A 13,818-nucleotide genomic window follows, 5' to 3' on the forward strand; every position below is an offset into this window, starting at 1 on the left:
GCCTTTGCTTCACAACACATGCATTGTTGTCTTTTTGCTTATGTCCCATAATTAATATTATTTGAAGAAACCAAAATCCCTCTTGTTTTCTAATTTCTTTGATCTGTGTCGTCCAAAGTGTCATTTTTTAGTGGAGGCATGCCTATATGCCCTCCAACCTTGTTTTAGTCATTTTATTCTTGTTGTTATTCCCATTATAGATTCCCTAATTAAAAAAAAAATTCAATTTTAATTTTACATTCAATTAGTTCTACCTAAAATAAAATAAAAAAAAAAAAAAACTTTGTAAAGACACTAGAATAGAATAGAACAATTGTTGATGGTGCACCAGCCAACACCTTCTTAACATAAGGTAGCCAAATAATCATCGTCTTCATCCTTTTAACCACATGTATTGTAGGTCTACCATTGATTTTATTATGTAGGACATAAATGTGTACATAAAAAATATCATACTTACTCTTGACGGTAAAATCTCATATGACATTATATTAGAACATCTACACCTGTGGATATTACTTGGTTTTTGGAATAGTACACATACAATGGAGGAGAGAGAAGAAAAATGTTGCCATGTAAAATCAAGTTTTTGGTACAGTACTAACTCTGCAAGTGAAAAAAAAAAAAAAAGATCTATTGTGTCTGACGCGCGTCGGGTGCGTCAGACGCGCCTGACAATACCATATATATATATATATATATATATTAAAAATAAGATTTGTTTTTTTTTCTTCCCTCTCATTTTCTCTTTCCTAATCATACTTACAAAAACTCTTCAAAAATCGAGAAAAAACTCCATTGATAAGGATGCTCTTATTATAAGTTGTGATTGTCTATTTGACTAACTATTAATCAAATCACCGACCTCACATTTTGATTGGACAATTAATAAATCATAATGTGTCATGTCAGGTAAAATTCGTACAACTTAATATAATACTGTTCGAACGTTTACCATTACATCAATCGTTATAGCCAGTAACAAATGAATCACAAGTTTATTTCCTTATACATATATAGTAATTGTCACTATCAATAGCATTTACTGCTATGTCAAAAAAAAATATAACAAGAAGCAGAGTATCAATTTTATTAATTTTTTTTTTTATAGTTGCGTAAAGTAGTGTTACGTTACATTTTGATGGTAAGATATTAGACTCAGTCTCCAAATATCAGCGGAGTCTAAACTCAATATTAACTATTGTGGTGTGAAATGAGTGGAGTAAAAGTACAAATGAATTACAATGATGAGTGGTACGCCTTGATAACTAGACTAGCAAGATACTTATGTAGTAATTGTCACTATCAAACGCTTACCGTTATGTCAAAAAAAATATAAAGAATAGCAGAGTATCAATTTTATTAATTTTTTTTATAGTTACGTAAAGTAATATTACATTTTAATAGTAAGATGTTAGACTAATTAGTGTCCAAATCTCGGAAGAATCTAAACTCTAAAAATATTAACTATTGTAGTGTGAAATAATGAATGGAGTAAAAGTAGAAATTAAATGAATTACAATGAAGAGTGGTACGCCTTGATGATAACTAGACCCGCAAGATGTAGCAGTGACCAAAAAAAGCCATAAAAGCACTTAGCCCTACCCAGACACGGCGTGCACGGGCGTTACCCCACATTACCGCGTTGCCAATAGGGCATCCTATGAAATTTCCCACCTCGAATCTCTACATAATAAATACAAATCACTACTGTTATTAATAGTTAATTCATCCGTGAATTCAGATATTTTGGTTAATATAATATTAAAAAAAAAGTGTGATAACGAACTTTTATAATATTTTTATCAAAACAATAATACATTATTGCATCTATCTTATCATTAATTTATCATTTGAGTTTGAAGTACAGTCTATAAAATGAACGGTTTTTATTAGTATAAATAGATGATGTTGAAATTTGTACATGCAAAGATGCGAATTTGCTAAGATTGATAATATATTATCCGATAATATTACAAGAAGTTTATAACCAGAATTAGAGAATATACCAAAGGGAGGATTGACACGAAGAAGAAGACAAAAGAAGCAAAAGTTAGAAAATTAGCGTTGATGTAATAGGGGAAGAAGAGATTCCTAACATATTTTATACACAATAATACGTACAATAATGCTACTGTTTCTGTTTTTGATTTTATTCTACTCAAACAGCAACACATACATACATACAGAAGAAGTAATTAAGCATCTTTTCTCTATCTTTGAGCTTCAAATCCCTTCTCCATCTTCCTGCTCTTCTTCTTCAAACCCCTTGCTGCACATTCAACAAAAACAAATTAAAAATCTTACTTCCTGCTCTGATACCAAATTAAAACACGTGTGTTCTAGCCCAACTAAAAGTTTAAATTGACAGTTCCTGAAATTCAAACCAAATACCAGATTAAAGTACTTTTTCCATCTCAACTAAAAACCTAAGTAGATAGTTGGATTGCACATTCACGTGAAATTCGAACCAAATACCAAACTGAAGTACATGTTCCATCTTAACTAAAAGTTTAAGCAGGTAGTTGGATTGTACATTTACGTGAAATTCGAACCAATTGAAATACGTATTCCATCTTAACTAAAAGTCTAAGCTTATAGTTGGATCGCAGGTTTATGTTTTTGCATCATAAAGGTAGTTTTGACTAAGAAATCAACAAGCAGGGCACAGAAAATGAGACAAAGAAGTATTCAAAAGAGAAAAAAAATACCATCTTTTTTGCAGTCAGGGGGGTCTTCAAAGAGGGAAAGGGAGAGCTGTTTGTGAGCCAAGCCAATATCAATGAGAATGAGGCCAGAAGAAGGGTCATCAACGATGATGTCTTTGACAGGGAGCCAAACAAAGAGCTCTTCCTGGGAGAACCCCTGAACGCCAGTGAGGCAACCACGGGTGAGATTAGCACTCACCACACTGTCATAGAAGGCCATGGTGTCAAACTTGGTGAGACAAGGCTCATCAAGGAACACTTGAAGAAGCCCAGTCTCTGAAAATGTGTAATTGCTCACTTCTTTAGGGAACAGGCCTGCTGGGAGCCCTTTTGATTTTAGCAGATCATGGATGGACATGGAGGAGAAACATGGAGGGCAAAATAGGAAAACCAAGAAGAAGAAAAGGAGGTTTTGGAAGGGTGCCATGGATGGAGATCAGAGCTTTCTCTCACTTTCTTGGGGAAGACAGACAGGGTAGGGTTTAAGGGAATTGAAGTTGATGTGAATGATAATGAGTATAGAATGAAGTGTGTTTTGGAGTAGGGAATAGCCTTGAATTGAAGGCTGCCTTTAATTTGCTTTTCAATTATTTCTGCTTTTAGTAATTAACTAGTACTCCACCCGTGCGTTGCACGGTATGAATAATTAAGAGTCAATTCCTTTTTTGGTCACTTATAGTGGCAAAGACAATTTTAGTCCTCCATAAACAAATCAGACACTTAATGGACACAGTTATTGTGATGAGGACAATTTTAGTCCTCCGTCTATATTCTCCGTTAGATGACCGTTTGAGAGGGGACAATTGTGTCATTTCACAATAACCTCCGTCTGTATCCTCCCCTCCCCTCCGTTTCATACTCTTCCTCCATCAACCCCACCCGTTCTCGCCGCCTTACCCACACTCTTCCTCCCCCAACTCTGCCCTCTCTCTGTTCTCACAAATCCCAATCTCCCACAAAAACAAATATGAGCGAAGATTCCCAAAGAAATGATGGCGGAGCTCTCGTGGCCAAGCCGTCCGCCGCCGACGATCGGAAATATGCATCCCCGCCGGCGTCTTCTATTACCGTGTCCAAGAAGGTCATCATCAAAAGTGCCGATATGAAGGACGATATGCAGAAAGAAGCCGTCGACATCGCTATTGCGGTAAGTAATTTCCTCTTTTCTCTCCATCAATTTCTTTATTATTATTAAACTCATCAGTTATATATTGTTGTTATTGGCGTAATATGTATGTGAGTGAACGTGCAGGCATTTGAGAAGAACAGCTTGGAGAAGGATGTAGCTGAGCATATAAAGGAGTTCGATAAGAAGCATGGCCCAATTTACCCGACTGCCATGGCCGCCGGACTCGGGTCAAGCACACAAACCTGAAGGATCGACTCCAAACCCTAGACAGCTATTGGTGAATCGTCCTCCTCTGTAAGAAGTGTATCAAATTTGTCAATTCCGCACAAATATGCACCTACTGCTTTAAGGAAACCGTGAATTTGGACTGTTTCCCATGCGGCCGCTGCAAAAGGTGTATGAGTGTATCCACTCTTTAACATCCACCAATTTGGGTTGCTTTGTTAGAATATAATTTTTTGGGTGATTTTTATAAAAAAAAAAAAAATAATTATTGAGAAAAGGAAAAGAATTTCTGCTATGATGGAGTTGCTGAATCTTTCTTTGGATTTATCCTGCTTTTCTTTCAATTATTTCTCCAATTTATAAAGCACTATATCTTGTTCTGTTGATTGGAGCTGAAAATTTCTCATTTCAATTGCTTTTTAGTATGAAGATTCTTTTGTCTTGTAACAGAGGCAGCAAGGAATCATTTGAACTGTTATTTGTGTTTGATTGAAAGCTACTTTTATTAGGTTAAAAGCTTAGGTTTCAGCTGATGGTCTGAGAATTTTAGAATTTGTTCTGGACTTCGGTTTTGAATTATTGACATATGTGAATTTTGCGGGGATGGATTACATATGTGAATTTTGCGGGAAGCAGACATCTATTGTATATTGTCAGTCTGATGTAGCCAGCTTGTGTTTATACTATCGTGAGATGACACAATTGCCCCTTCTCAAACAGCCATCTAACAGAGAATATAGACGGAGGACTAAAATTGTCCCCGTCACAATAACTGTGTCCATTAAGTGTCTGATTTTTTTATGGAGGACTAAAATTGTCTTTGCCACTATAAGTCTAGGACCAAAAAAGGAATTGACTCAATAATTAAATATACAACCAATGGTATAAATATATACAATTTAAAACTATTAATTCAAAGTATGTTATATTCAATTGATTAGGAATTAATTAGCAAAAACTACATTGTTGAACTTATTTCTTAATAGTTAACTATGATATCATAACGGAAGAAAAAAAAATTTGGTCAACCAAATATTTATTTGCATTTATATATAATGAAAATGTGACATCATAATGCTTTAAGAATAGGATTTTTAAAACAAAGAAAAAAAAAAGAAATATTATTCATAATATAATACTAACCACCGCGTAAAACACTAATAGGTTCAAGGTCATTTCTATTAACACCACCATTCGAACATGACATCTTAGTCAATAAGGCTCGATTGTCGCGTTGAATACTACTATGGAAAGTGTTATCTACATAATAGATCATATGGAATATATTAATACAACATCAACAACAAAAATACACCATAACATTCAAATTTTTCGCACAACTACGAAAACAAATATCAAGTATATAATCTATGTATATAACAATAAGAAAAATTGGAATAATATTTACATCTTAAAGTCATTTAAACATACAAAAATACACACATAGACATATAAGCTCATAAATCTATAAATATATAAGCATATATTTGTGTACATTCGTATATATATTCATATATTTCTTGATTATTTTTTTTGAGAATATATATTTCTTGATTATGTACACATATATTTATATATTATATAAAATAATTCATCAAAAGCCCAAATGTGATTTCAGTGATACATATAATTTCAAAACTGGAAATTTATATGAAAATAATTTATCAAAAGCCCAAAATAACAGCCCAATAGTTAATTATCTAAATATTAAAAAAAAAATCAAACTGGAAAATGTGGTGAGAAACACCACCTACGATGTCGCAACTCTGTCCTCTCCCCAATTTCACAATTCTGGAAACCCCACCCCCAAAAAATAGATCTCAGTATCTCACGCCACCACTCTTCCTTCACCATCTTCTACGCTATCCAAAAGATTCAACAATGGCTTCTCTATGGCCGAACAACCCAATCGCACACAATATACACCAAATCAAATCTACAATCCAAAAACCCTACCATCAGTTCGTACATTTTCACTTCGATTCCAACCCTAAATACTTGATACCTAACTGTTTCTGCAAATCTATGCTCCCACAATCCTCAAAAATACCTTACATGTCCGATTATTCAAATCCTTATAAGTAATCGTTAGAATAACCATCAACGATTACAAATCAACAAACCCTAACCAACAAATCTACGAAATCAAATACCACAAATCACAGATACGAAAATCATCGGAGAAGAAAGAAGAATGGCGAGCACAAGTTATACGAAGTACAATAGCCCACAGGTAAACCGTAATCTGTTTTTTTTTTTTTTTTAATATTTCTCCATTTTCAGTTGATTATTTCCTCATTTCTGTATTTGTACCTGGAAAAATACTGTAATATATGATAGCAATTAAATATAAACAGGAAAATTTTTTTTAAAATGGAAATAGATAAAAATCTGCTGTATGTCCAAAAATTGTGTATTTTTTTAATTTGTTCTATTAAATTGTCATCTATAAGTTTAAATTGTAATATTATTAAATTTGAATGCCTGATTTCTGCGTATTTAAACATAAATAACATAACTGAAGTAGTGGCTAAGAATTTTAAGAGATTCATGCAAGCCTTACAGGGTAGTGAACTGGTAGTCATACATTTAAACTTATATTGCTAAATAATAGTGTGAGTATCCAGCATACAAAGATGGTACATAATATTACATTTATTAATATTCCCTGGAAATTAAAATTGCATAAAAAAGGGTATTGAATTTAACAAATTACTTTTCCTGACCTTAAAATGTCAATCTAATCCTTTTTTTTTACATGGTGTACAGATATTCTCCAAATTGATTATTCAATTCTGGACAGTGCTAGAATTTCAATCTATGGGTAGATCAGGAACAATGAAAATATACATACAACTTCTTTTAGTAATGGTAACCTACTAAAATATATGTTAAAATATTTAATTTACATACACATATACTTTGACTATTTTTTAATACTTCCTTCTTTATCTCAGTAAATCAATGTGTCTATATATGTATGCATAGATATCTACCTGTATCTATATATCAACATATCTATATAAATTGCAAATATATAGATTTTTGGCAGTTACTTGGCAGATAGGAGACCTAAATGAGAAGTAATTAGTGAAAAGGTTGGACATTAATGAAAAGGTAGAATGGCAGATTATTTCAATAAATAAATAAAAAAAACAGGTATGCTTTCACAGTACCTTTGTTTCCATGCTGCAAGTTTCTTTTTCTACATATAGTACTTGAACTGTTGTTGATTTTCATTTTTGTTGATATTGTGTGATGTGTAGTTGGAAAAAACAGTATTGCATTTAATAGAGAATGTACATTTCTTTACTTAAATGTTTTCTATATATAGACACCAGCTTGCATATATGGGTAGAAGTCACTATCAAAATTAATGTATAGTGGTCAACACTTAACATCAACAATTAATGCTTGATAGTAGTGATAGGTCTATGGCCAATCTACTCCTATTTTTCTGTATTGGGTATTGTGACAGTTGTATTATACTTCAGTCAAATTTTATGTGTGTTTTTTTTTTTTTACATCACCCAACAATACAAATATATCAGCTTATACTAATAATTAAAAGATGTAAATGAGATTGAAATGGTGATTTCTGATGATTACTTTTATGTACCACCGTGTGTATTTTTTTCTTGGTGACTTGTTACTCCTTCGATATAAAAATTATGTGATTTAAGTGCATTTTTGTTAGATTCTTTGTTTAATAAGGAACTTGCTTATAGAAGGATTATATTTGTAAATACATGCAAATGATGACAATGTTATCTATATATAGATACCAAGTTAAATACTTGTAGAACAGTCACTATCAAAAATTAATGCAAAACAGTCAAAGCTTACCATCAGCAATTAATGCTTGATAGTACACCTAGGTCTATTGCTTAGAATTGATAAATTTGTTTGCCACTCCAATATATAAGTTTGTGTAACTTTGTTTGCCCCTAAAATAGTTGTTTGTGTGTTTGTATTTATATTTTTCCTATGATCAAATTGAAAATATTTCTAGAAAATATGTAAAACAGCCAAACCATATGTAAAATTGAAAATTCTTTCAGAAAATACCATTTTTTCATATGTAAAATTGAAAATTCTTTCAGAAAATACCATTTTTTAACATTATCAAATTATTCTGCTACACTAAACTGTACATCTCAGCCTACAAAAGAACTCTAAGAAAATATTCTAATGCAAAAGTACTATAATTGTGGTTCTTAACCTACAAAATTGTGCATGTTAATATTTTAACTATGCATAATGTCACTGTTTTGCATTACAAATACATTTGAAGAAAATATTGATCAACAAAATGATTAAATTTTATATGTTTTTTTTCAAACACAAATACATATATAGTGATCTATATACATACAAAACAGCATTCCACCACACTCGGTCACCTTTCTCTTGCAAGAATTAGACTTGCAAGAGATGTAATATCAATCAGCCACACTTTCCACATCAACAATGCAACCTGCTACCCGATACTCTCCTATTTCCACATCAACAATGCAACCTGCTACCCGATACTCTCCTAGCTGTTAATTGGAATTAAAAAAAATTAGTACAGATTGATAGGTAAAAATAAAATTTAGAATATATTTATTGCTTTTAAATAGATGCTACATGTTCTTGTTGGTAATATTAGATATTTGATTGCTTTTAGATATCACATTTGATTGCTTTTAGATAACATGACACAATTAAAAGTATATCAAAACAGTATGTGAAAGTATACACCTAGTAAACATAAACATTAAGTGTAGACATAATTAGTACCTGCTTTTTTAAGTAGATATCTTCAATAGAAGTAACCAAGACATCATTAGGAGGAATATTAGAAGCCAGGTTACCACCAGACAACCTTGAAACAAAATCAATACACATTAACGGTGTACAATTACTGTGATAGCTAAGCAAAAAAGAGAGGAGTAAGTCATTTAGCTGGAGAAAGGAAGAACAATCCAGTGATTGAAATATTAGCATTTAAGCTGCAAAAATAGGAAAACTAACCTGTTTGTCAGTTCACGGAACTCCTTGCAAGAGTGATTGAAAAACAACTGAGTAGCATCAAAAGAGCTACAAATACGGACACAACTGAGTAGCATCAAAAGAGCTACAAATACGGACTGCACAATATGATATGATCCACCGTTATTAGAGACATGTTGTTACTAATGTCTGAAAAAAAATATATAGATGCGCTAATTTTTAAATATTCAAGAGATCTGAATAAAATTATTCTAAACATAAAATATGATATATATACTTTGAACTATAATTATTGATTGGTTTTTTTTTTTTTAATATCAACAACCTTTCATTTGAATTTATTTTTGGTAGTATTTTTGCTAATTTTTGGGACATTTATAGTGGAAATGTAAATTATGAATTGTATGTTACTTAAATTATATCATTTAATACATGCAATGAGACGGTTAATTATAATATATCTTCCCGTGCATCTTTCAGAGAGTTCAAATCATTTTATACCTTCCATTTGAGAGAAATGAGAGCATTAACTGTTGTATTGTTAGTTCCAGGCTTCTCTTCCACTATCTTCTTCCTTTCCTCTTTGCTGAACAGAAGGAATGAGGAAGCCTGCTTCTTTGGCCTGTTGGGATCTACATTCTTCTCTTCCTTCTGTTTCTTTCTTTGATTCTCTTTTTTCTGCGTTGCAAAAAGTTACAATCATTTTACAGCTCAAAGGCAAAGCAGCAAACTGTCATTGCCTTGCGTGGGCAGCAGCAGAGAAACATCAGAAGAACTACCTTAATGATATTTTCTGTCTTCTCTATCTTCTTTAGCAATTGCATAGCTTCCTGCTTATTGAGCTTGATCATCTCCTCCTCTTCTTTCTTGTGGCTGGCAGCTTCCTCCTCCTCATCTTTCTGTAAACCTCCATTTCTTGAACATACTGTTACTTGTTCTTTGCTGCAATCTGTATCATGCAAAGAGGCTCATGTTTCACTGTATTTTAGAGCAATACTAAAAATGGGGGATTTAAGGTTTGAAGCTAACTCACTGCTTCATAGGGTGCTTTTTGGTCATCAGTCATGTTCTTCCATTCGTTACCTGTGATCTTTGTCACCTGCAGAAACTGTCATCCTGCACAGAAATGTTATCAAGCACCTCAGTAGATGCAAGAATTGTTGAAGCTAAATATTGCATCTGTTTGAACAGGCAAGTAAAAAATAAATAAACTTTTATGTATGATCTGATTCTACACTTACAATGAATATACTTGCATTGTGAAGTTTGTATAAAATGGTTTAGAAGAAAAAGAGAGGAATAAATTAATTAAAACAGCAAAAGATGGTAACGTACCTGTTTTTTAGAACAGGAAACTCCTTGCAAGAGTGGCTGAAAAAACTGGCCAGACATGCTGGAACTTGAAGGAAGCTAAGAGAATAGCAAGTTGTAAATTCAATTCTTAGTTATCTGTTTTCAGAGAAGACCCAAAGCTCTGAATCTTGTAATCTATTAGCATAGTAGAGGAATGATGTAGGTATTTATAAGCGTGTTGAAGCAGCTGTGTAAAACTAAAAAAAATACGCAAAATCTGTACTTTTAAACCAAACCCATACCATGCTTGACTATGCTCACACGCAACCTATCCCTATATTTCAGCCTAAAATTCAGCCTACAATTACAAATATAGGAGGCGGGAATTATAAAATTTGACTGGGGAGTCCGGTCAAAAAAAAAAAAGCCTTTTAATTGAAACTGAAACGTGGCAGGCTATGATTGGGCCATTTCCGGCTCCCTTTATATATATAGAGATGTCACACTCTTATTATATGTGTATAGTATGTTTGGAATTAACATATGAATCTTTTGTTTAACTTAAAAATTTTAGATTTGAGTTGTCAATTCTTTTTATTTATAAATTACAGTTAATTTTCTATACTCCCATTAATGAAGTGACATTTAAAAGTGTGGAAATTCAAGTGTAACTCAATAAAAAAATTTACACTATTTTTGCTCATAAAAGACAAAACATCTTACTCCAAGGGTCCCACGCCCTGACCTATCAGGATTTTTGGAAGTGGTAAATTATGGTGACTTAAGGGGTTCATTGCAACGTTTGATCCTGAGTCTTTACCCACAAATTTTCACTCAATTCAAGAACCAATTGAGCTACTCGTGCAGACTAAATTACACTATTTTTATGTGGTGGAATTGTATTAAAATTTCATTAACCTGTTCTCCATCAGATGTATACATCAAAAGAGTGGTGCTACATTCTTATTTATTTATTTCTCCTCTTAATATTTACCTAAGCCTTTTACACTTTTTTTTTTTTTTTTTTTTTTTTTGTGTAGCCAGGGTTTTCACCATCGGATACTAGGGGTGGGAATAGGCCAGGCCCCTTCATAGGGGCCTACGGCCTGGCCTACTTAAGGCCTAGCTTGGCCTAGCCTATTTAATAAAAAGGTCAGACCTAGGCCTAATTAAAAGCCTATTTAGTTAAATAGGCCTAGGCCTATATTTAAAAGCCTAGCCTACAAGCCCGCAGGCCTAGCCTATTTATATATATATATATATATATATATTATAATATTTATATTTAATATTTAATTATTATATATTACATTTTATATCTAATATATTTATATATATATACATTTTAATATTTATATACATTTTAATATATTTTTTACAGGTATACTTTAAAAGGCTTTAAAATGCAGGCCTTAAATAGGTTCAATGCATATTTAAATAGGCTCAAAGTCTATTTAGGATCTATTTTGAAGCCTTTTTAAAGGTCTATATGTTAAATAGACTTTTAAAAAGGCTTTAGGCCAGGCCAGGCCAACTGTAGGCTCAGGCTTGAGCCTAAAAAAAAGGCTACATACAGGCTCAGGCTTTAGATTTTCATAGCAGGCCTAGGCCTAATTTTCTAAAGCTCGGCTCGGCCTAGCCTATTTCCACCCCTTTCGGATACAGTGACTAATCCTCCTCTCGCTGGATTCTAGGCACCTCTATTGGGTGGGACAGCTGGCCTGGAGATTTAAGGTTATTCCATACCCAAAGCCAATGTTCGAACCATTAACCTTTGGTTAAGGGTGAATGAGTCTCTTCCAGACTTCCACTCATTATACAATAATATATGACTAGCTATCTTCATTATAATGAGTAGATTTTTTTCTAACATTATATAAGTTCGGTCAATTTATGGTAAACAATTAATAAAAATAATTTATAGATATGGTAATGTTAATTGTAAGAGTTTTTCAAATGTCTTTTATTATATCAATCAATTTGACAAAGAAGTTCTTGTAAATTATAATTATAATTCATACGCTTGATTTTTGTGGGCCTAACAATAATACTTGAGATAGTTGAAGTTTCCACTCTTTCTTTTCCTAATAGAAAATTGAAGAAAAAAGACAAATTAATTAACTAAAAATTTGCATTTCAAATCATGCGATTAGTGGCAAACATCATGTTTATAACGAATTAATTCAAATAAATCATGTTGGACATGCGTACATGACACTCTCTACAATTGTTTGTTGCATATTGATGGTGTAAATGTAAACGGTGGTACGGATTTACACCACGTGTGTTTGATTGTGTATTTTTAGTGTATAGCGTGTGTATACATGAATGTAAGAAGAAAGGGAAAGGAAGCCATGACTTCCTTCCGAGAAGGGGCGAAAGGATGAATGGATTCAGTCTGCCATTACAACGGGAGTCAGGTCCTTTATATAGGAATAGGACCTGACCCTTCAGGAATATAATATTCCCCAAAGGTCACTTGCCCCTTAACAAATTCTAAGGGACACTCGACTTTTTAGGGGTACAATAATACACGGACTATACATTATATTTCTACCGTAGTCCCTGAGGGTATTTACCCATCACATATATAAGATTACCAATTTTAGTTTTTGTTTTATTCCTCTCGTAAAGCTCTTCTTTCAATGGTAATCCACTCATATTTCAAACACAACTCACAACTCATACATACAATTACATCTGGAATTTGTCCGCATGAGCAATTTAATTGGTCAAATAATGATCTAGAATTGAGTCTCATTAGCAACTGTGCGAGAGCAACCTCTCAAAGTTATGAGGCTCTTTGTTCACAGTAAACAAATGTCTAGTCTCTGGTTCAGCTGAGTTACATTTACCTCCTCTCAGATATTCTATTGGGCAGGGGCGTAGGGGGTCCTTAAGGTTGGAGATTCAACCTTTAGGAAACAATTAAATCTCAAATTTAACTCACTGATTCAATAGACAATATTTGGGAGAAGAAATAATAAATATATGTGTCTTACAAGTTACAACCATTGGGAAATGGAAAACAGGGAAGTGAAAATAACAACCAAAGACACCGGTCAACCAACGCAGTCCTATATTCCTAATTACAATTATAAAAGGGTGTTGCTATTCCTACCACCCATGGTGCAAATAACATTGAAATTTACAAAATATTACAAATTTCAATAACTTTATAGGTGGTATAAATAGAAATAAGGTATAGATATGGCTATTTACACCACCATGGTCAACTGTATTAATCACACAAAGAAAAAGGTGTTGGAATTAGAGTTTTCAAAAAAACAAAGTGTTGGAATTAGAGTTTTCAAAAAAAAAAAGGTATTGAAATACAATGAATATTATTTAAACAAAATTAAATTGAATAACAATTTAATGAATAACAATTTAAAATTTAAAAAACAATATATATATATATATATATATATATATATATATATATATATATATATATATATATATATA

General features: G+C 32.5%; 4 protein-coding genes across 8 annotated transcripts; 2 read left to right on the forward strand and 2 right to left on the reverse strand.

Annotated features, from left to right (window-relative positions):
* Positions 1–2,043: 2,043 nt before the first annotated feature.
* Positions 2,044–3,260, reverse strand: LOC116022828 (uncharacterized protein At5g01610-like). Its single transcript, XM_031263713.1, has 2 exons — positions 2,712–3,260; positions 2,044–2,272 (listed from the first exon to the last, which is right to left on the reverse strand). Exons 1-2 carry the CDS (start codon positions 3,133–3,135, stop codon positions 2,214–2,216), a joined length of 483 nt encoding a protein of 160 aa, XP_031119573.1. The 5' UTR covers positions 3,136–3,260; the 3' UTR covers positions 2,044–2,213.
* A 415-nt stretch (positions 3,261–3,675) lies between these two features.
* On the forward strand, positions 3,676–4,083 carry LOC116023623 (dynein light chain 1, cytoplasmic-like). Its single transcript, XM_031264626.1, has 2 exons — positions 3,676–3,855; positions 3,961–4,083. The coding sequence occupies exons 1-2, from the start codon at positions 3,676–3,678 to the stop codon at positions 4,081–4,083; spliced, it is 303 nt and encodes a 100-aa protein (XP_031120486.1).
* Positions 4,084–5,807: 1,724 nt separating this feature from the next.
* LOC116022898 lies at positions 5,808–10,702 on the forward strand. Of its 3 annotated transcripts, none has more exons than XR_004099311.1 (4): positions 5,808–6,295; positions 6,832–6,933; positions 9,938–10,073; positions 10,163–10,211. XR_004099311.1 is itself a non-coding variant. In XM_031263801.1 (4 exons), exons 1-4 carry the CDS (start codon positions 6,257–6,259, stop codon positions 10,500–10,502), a joined length of 321 nt encoding a protein of 106 aa, XP_031119661.1. In that variant the 5' UTR covers positions 5,808–6,256; the 3' UTR covers positions 10,503–10,702. The 3 variants fall into 3 exon arrangements, 2 of the variants coding, with proteins under 2 accessions (XP_031119661.1, XP_031119662.1); XM_031263801.1 differs by lacking the exon at positions 9,938–10,073 and adding an exon at positions 10,409–10,702 and having other exon boundaries at positions 10,163–10,248; XM_031263802.1 differs by having other exon boundaries at positions 9,938–10,247.
* On the reverse strand, positions 8,332–10,529 carry LOC116022897 (high mobility group B protein 6-like). Of its 3 annotated transcripts, XR_004099310.1 has the most exons (6): positions 10,393–10,529; positions 10,091–10,173; positions 9,837–10,006; positions 8,845–9,735; positions 8,582–8,603; positions 8,332–8,539 (listed from the first exon to the last, which is right to left on the reverse strand). XR_004099310.1 is itself a non-coding variant. In XM_031263800.1 (4 exons), the coding sequence occupies exons 1-3, from the start codon at positions 9,906–9,908 to the stop codon at positions 9,045–9,047; spliced, it is 399 nt and encodes a 132-aa protein (XP_031119660.1). In that variant the 5' UTR covers positions 9,909–9,952; the 3' UTR covers positions 8,332–8,539; positions 8,582–9,044. The 3 variants fall into 3 exon arrangements, 1 of the variants encoding a protein (XP_031119660.1); XR_004099309.1 differs by having other exon boundaries at positions 8,582–9,735; XM_031263800.1 differs by lacking the exons at positions 10,091–10,173; positions 10,393–10,529 and having other exon boundaries at positions 8,582–9,194; positions 9,559–9,735; positions 9,837–9,952.
* Positions 10,703–13,818: the final 3,116 nt, after the last annotated feature.

This window comes from Ipomoea triloba, chromosome 6, assembly GCF_003576645.1.
Source record: "Ipomoea triloba cultivar NCNSP0323 chromosome 6, ASM357664v1".
In the NCBI taxonomy this organism is placed as follows: Eukaryota; Viridiplantae; Streptophyta; class Magnoliopsida; order Solanales; family Convolvulaceae; genus Ipomoea; species Ipomoea triloba.

What these genes read in the sequence shown, in the direction of transcription:
- LOC116023623 (XM_031264626.1), top strand. Translation starts at nt 3,676, where the DNA reads ATGAGCGAAGATTCCCAAAGAAATGATGGCGGAGCTCTCGTGGCCAAG. An exon ending in CCGTCGACATCGCTATTGCG is followed by an intron (nt 3,856 to 3,960) that starts GTAAGTAATTTC and finishes GTGAACGTGCAG; the next exon opens with GCATTTGAGAAGAACAGCTT.
- LOC116022898 (XM_031263801.1), top strand. Translation starts at nt 6,257, where the DNA reads ATGGCGAGCACAAGTTATACGAAGTACAATAGCCCACAG. An exon ending in CGAAGTACAATAGCCCACAG is followed by an intron (nt 6,296 to 6,831) that starts GTAAACCGTAAT and finishes CATGGTGTACAG; the next exon opens with ATATTCTCCAAATTGATTAT. An exon ending in TATTGCATCTGTTTGAACAG is followed by an intron (nt 10,249 to 10,408) that starts GCAAGTAAAAAA and finishes TTTTTAGAACAG; the next exon opens with GAAACTCCTTGCAAGAGTGG.
- LOC116022828 (XM_031263713.1), bottom strand. Translation starts at nt 3,135, where the DNA reads ATGGCACCCTTCCAAAACCTCCTTTTCTTCTTCTTGGTTTTCCTATTT. An exon ending in CCCTGACTGCAAAAAAGATG is followed by an intron (nt 2,273 to 2,711) that starts GTATTTTTTTTC and finishes TTGAATGTGCAG; the next exon opens with CAAGGGGTTTGAAGAAGAAG.
- LOC116022897 (XM_031263800.1), bottom strand. Translation starts at nt 9,908, where the DNA reads ATGATCAAGCTCAATAAGCAGGAAGCTATGCAATTGCTAAAGAAGATA. An exon ending in AGACAGAAAATATCATTAAG is followed by an intron (nt 9,736 to 9,836) that starts GTAGTTCTTCTG and finishes TTTGCAACGCAG; the next exon opens with AAAAAAGAGAATCAAAGAAA. An exon ending in TCATTTCTCTCAAATGGAAG is followed by an intron (nt 9,195 to 9,558) that starts GTATAAAATGAT and finishes CATATTGTGCAG; the next exon opens with TCCGTATTTGTAGCTCTTTT.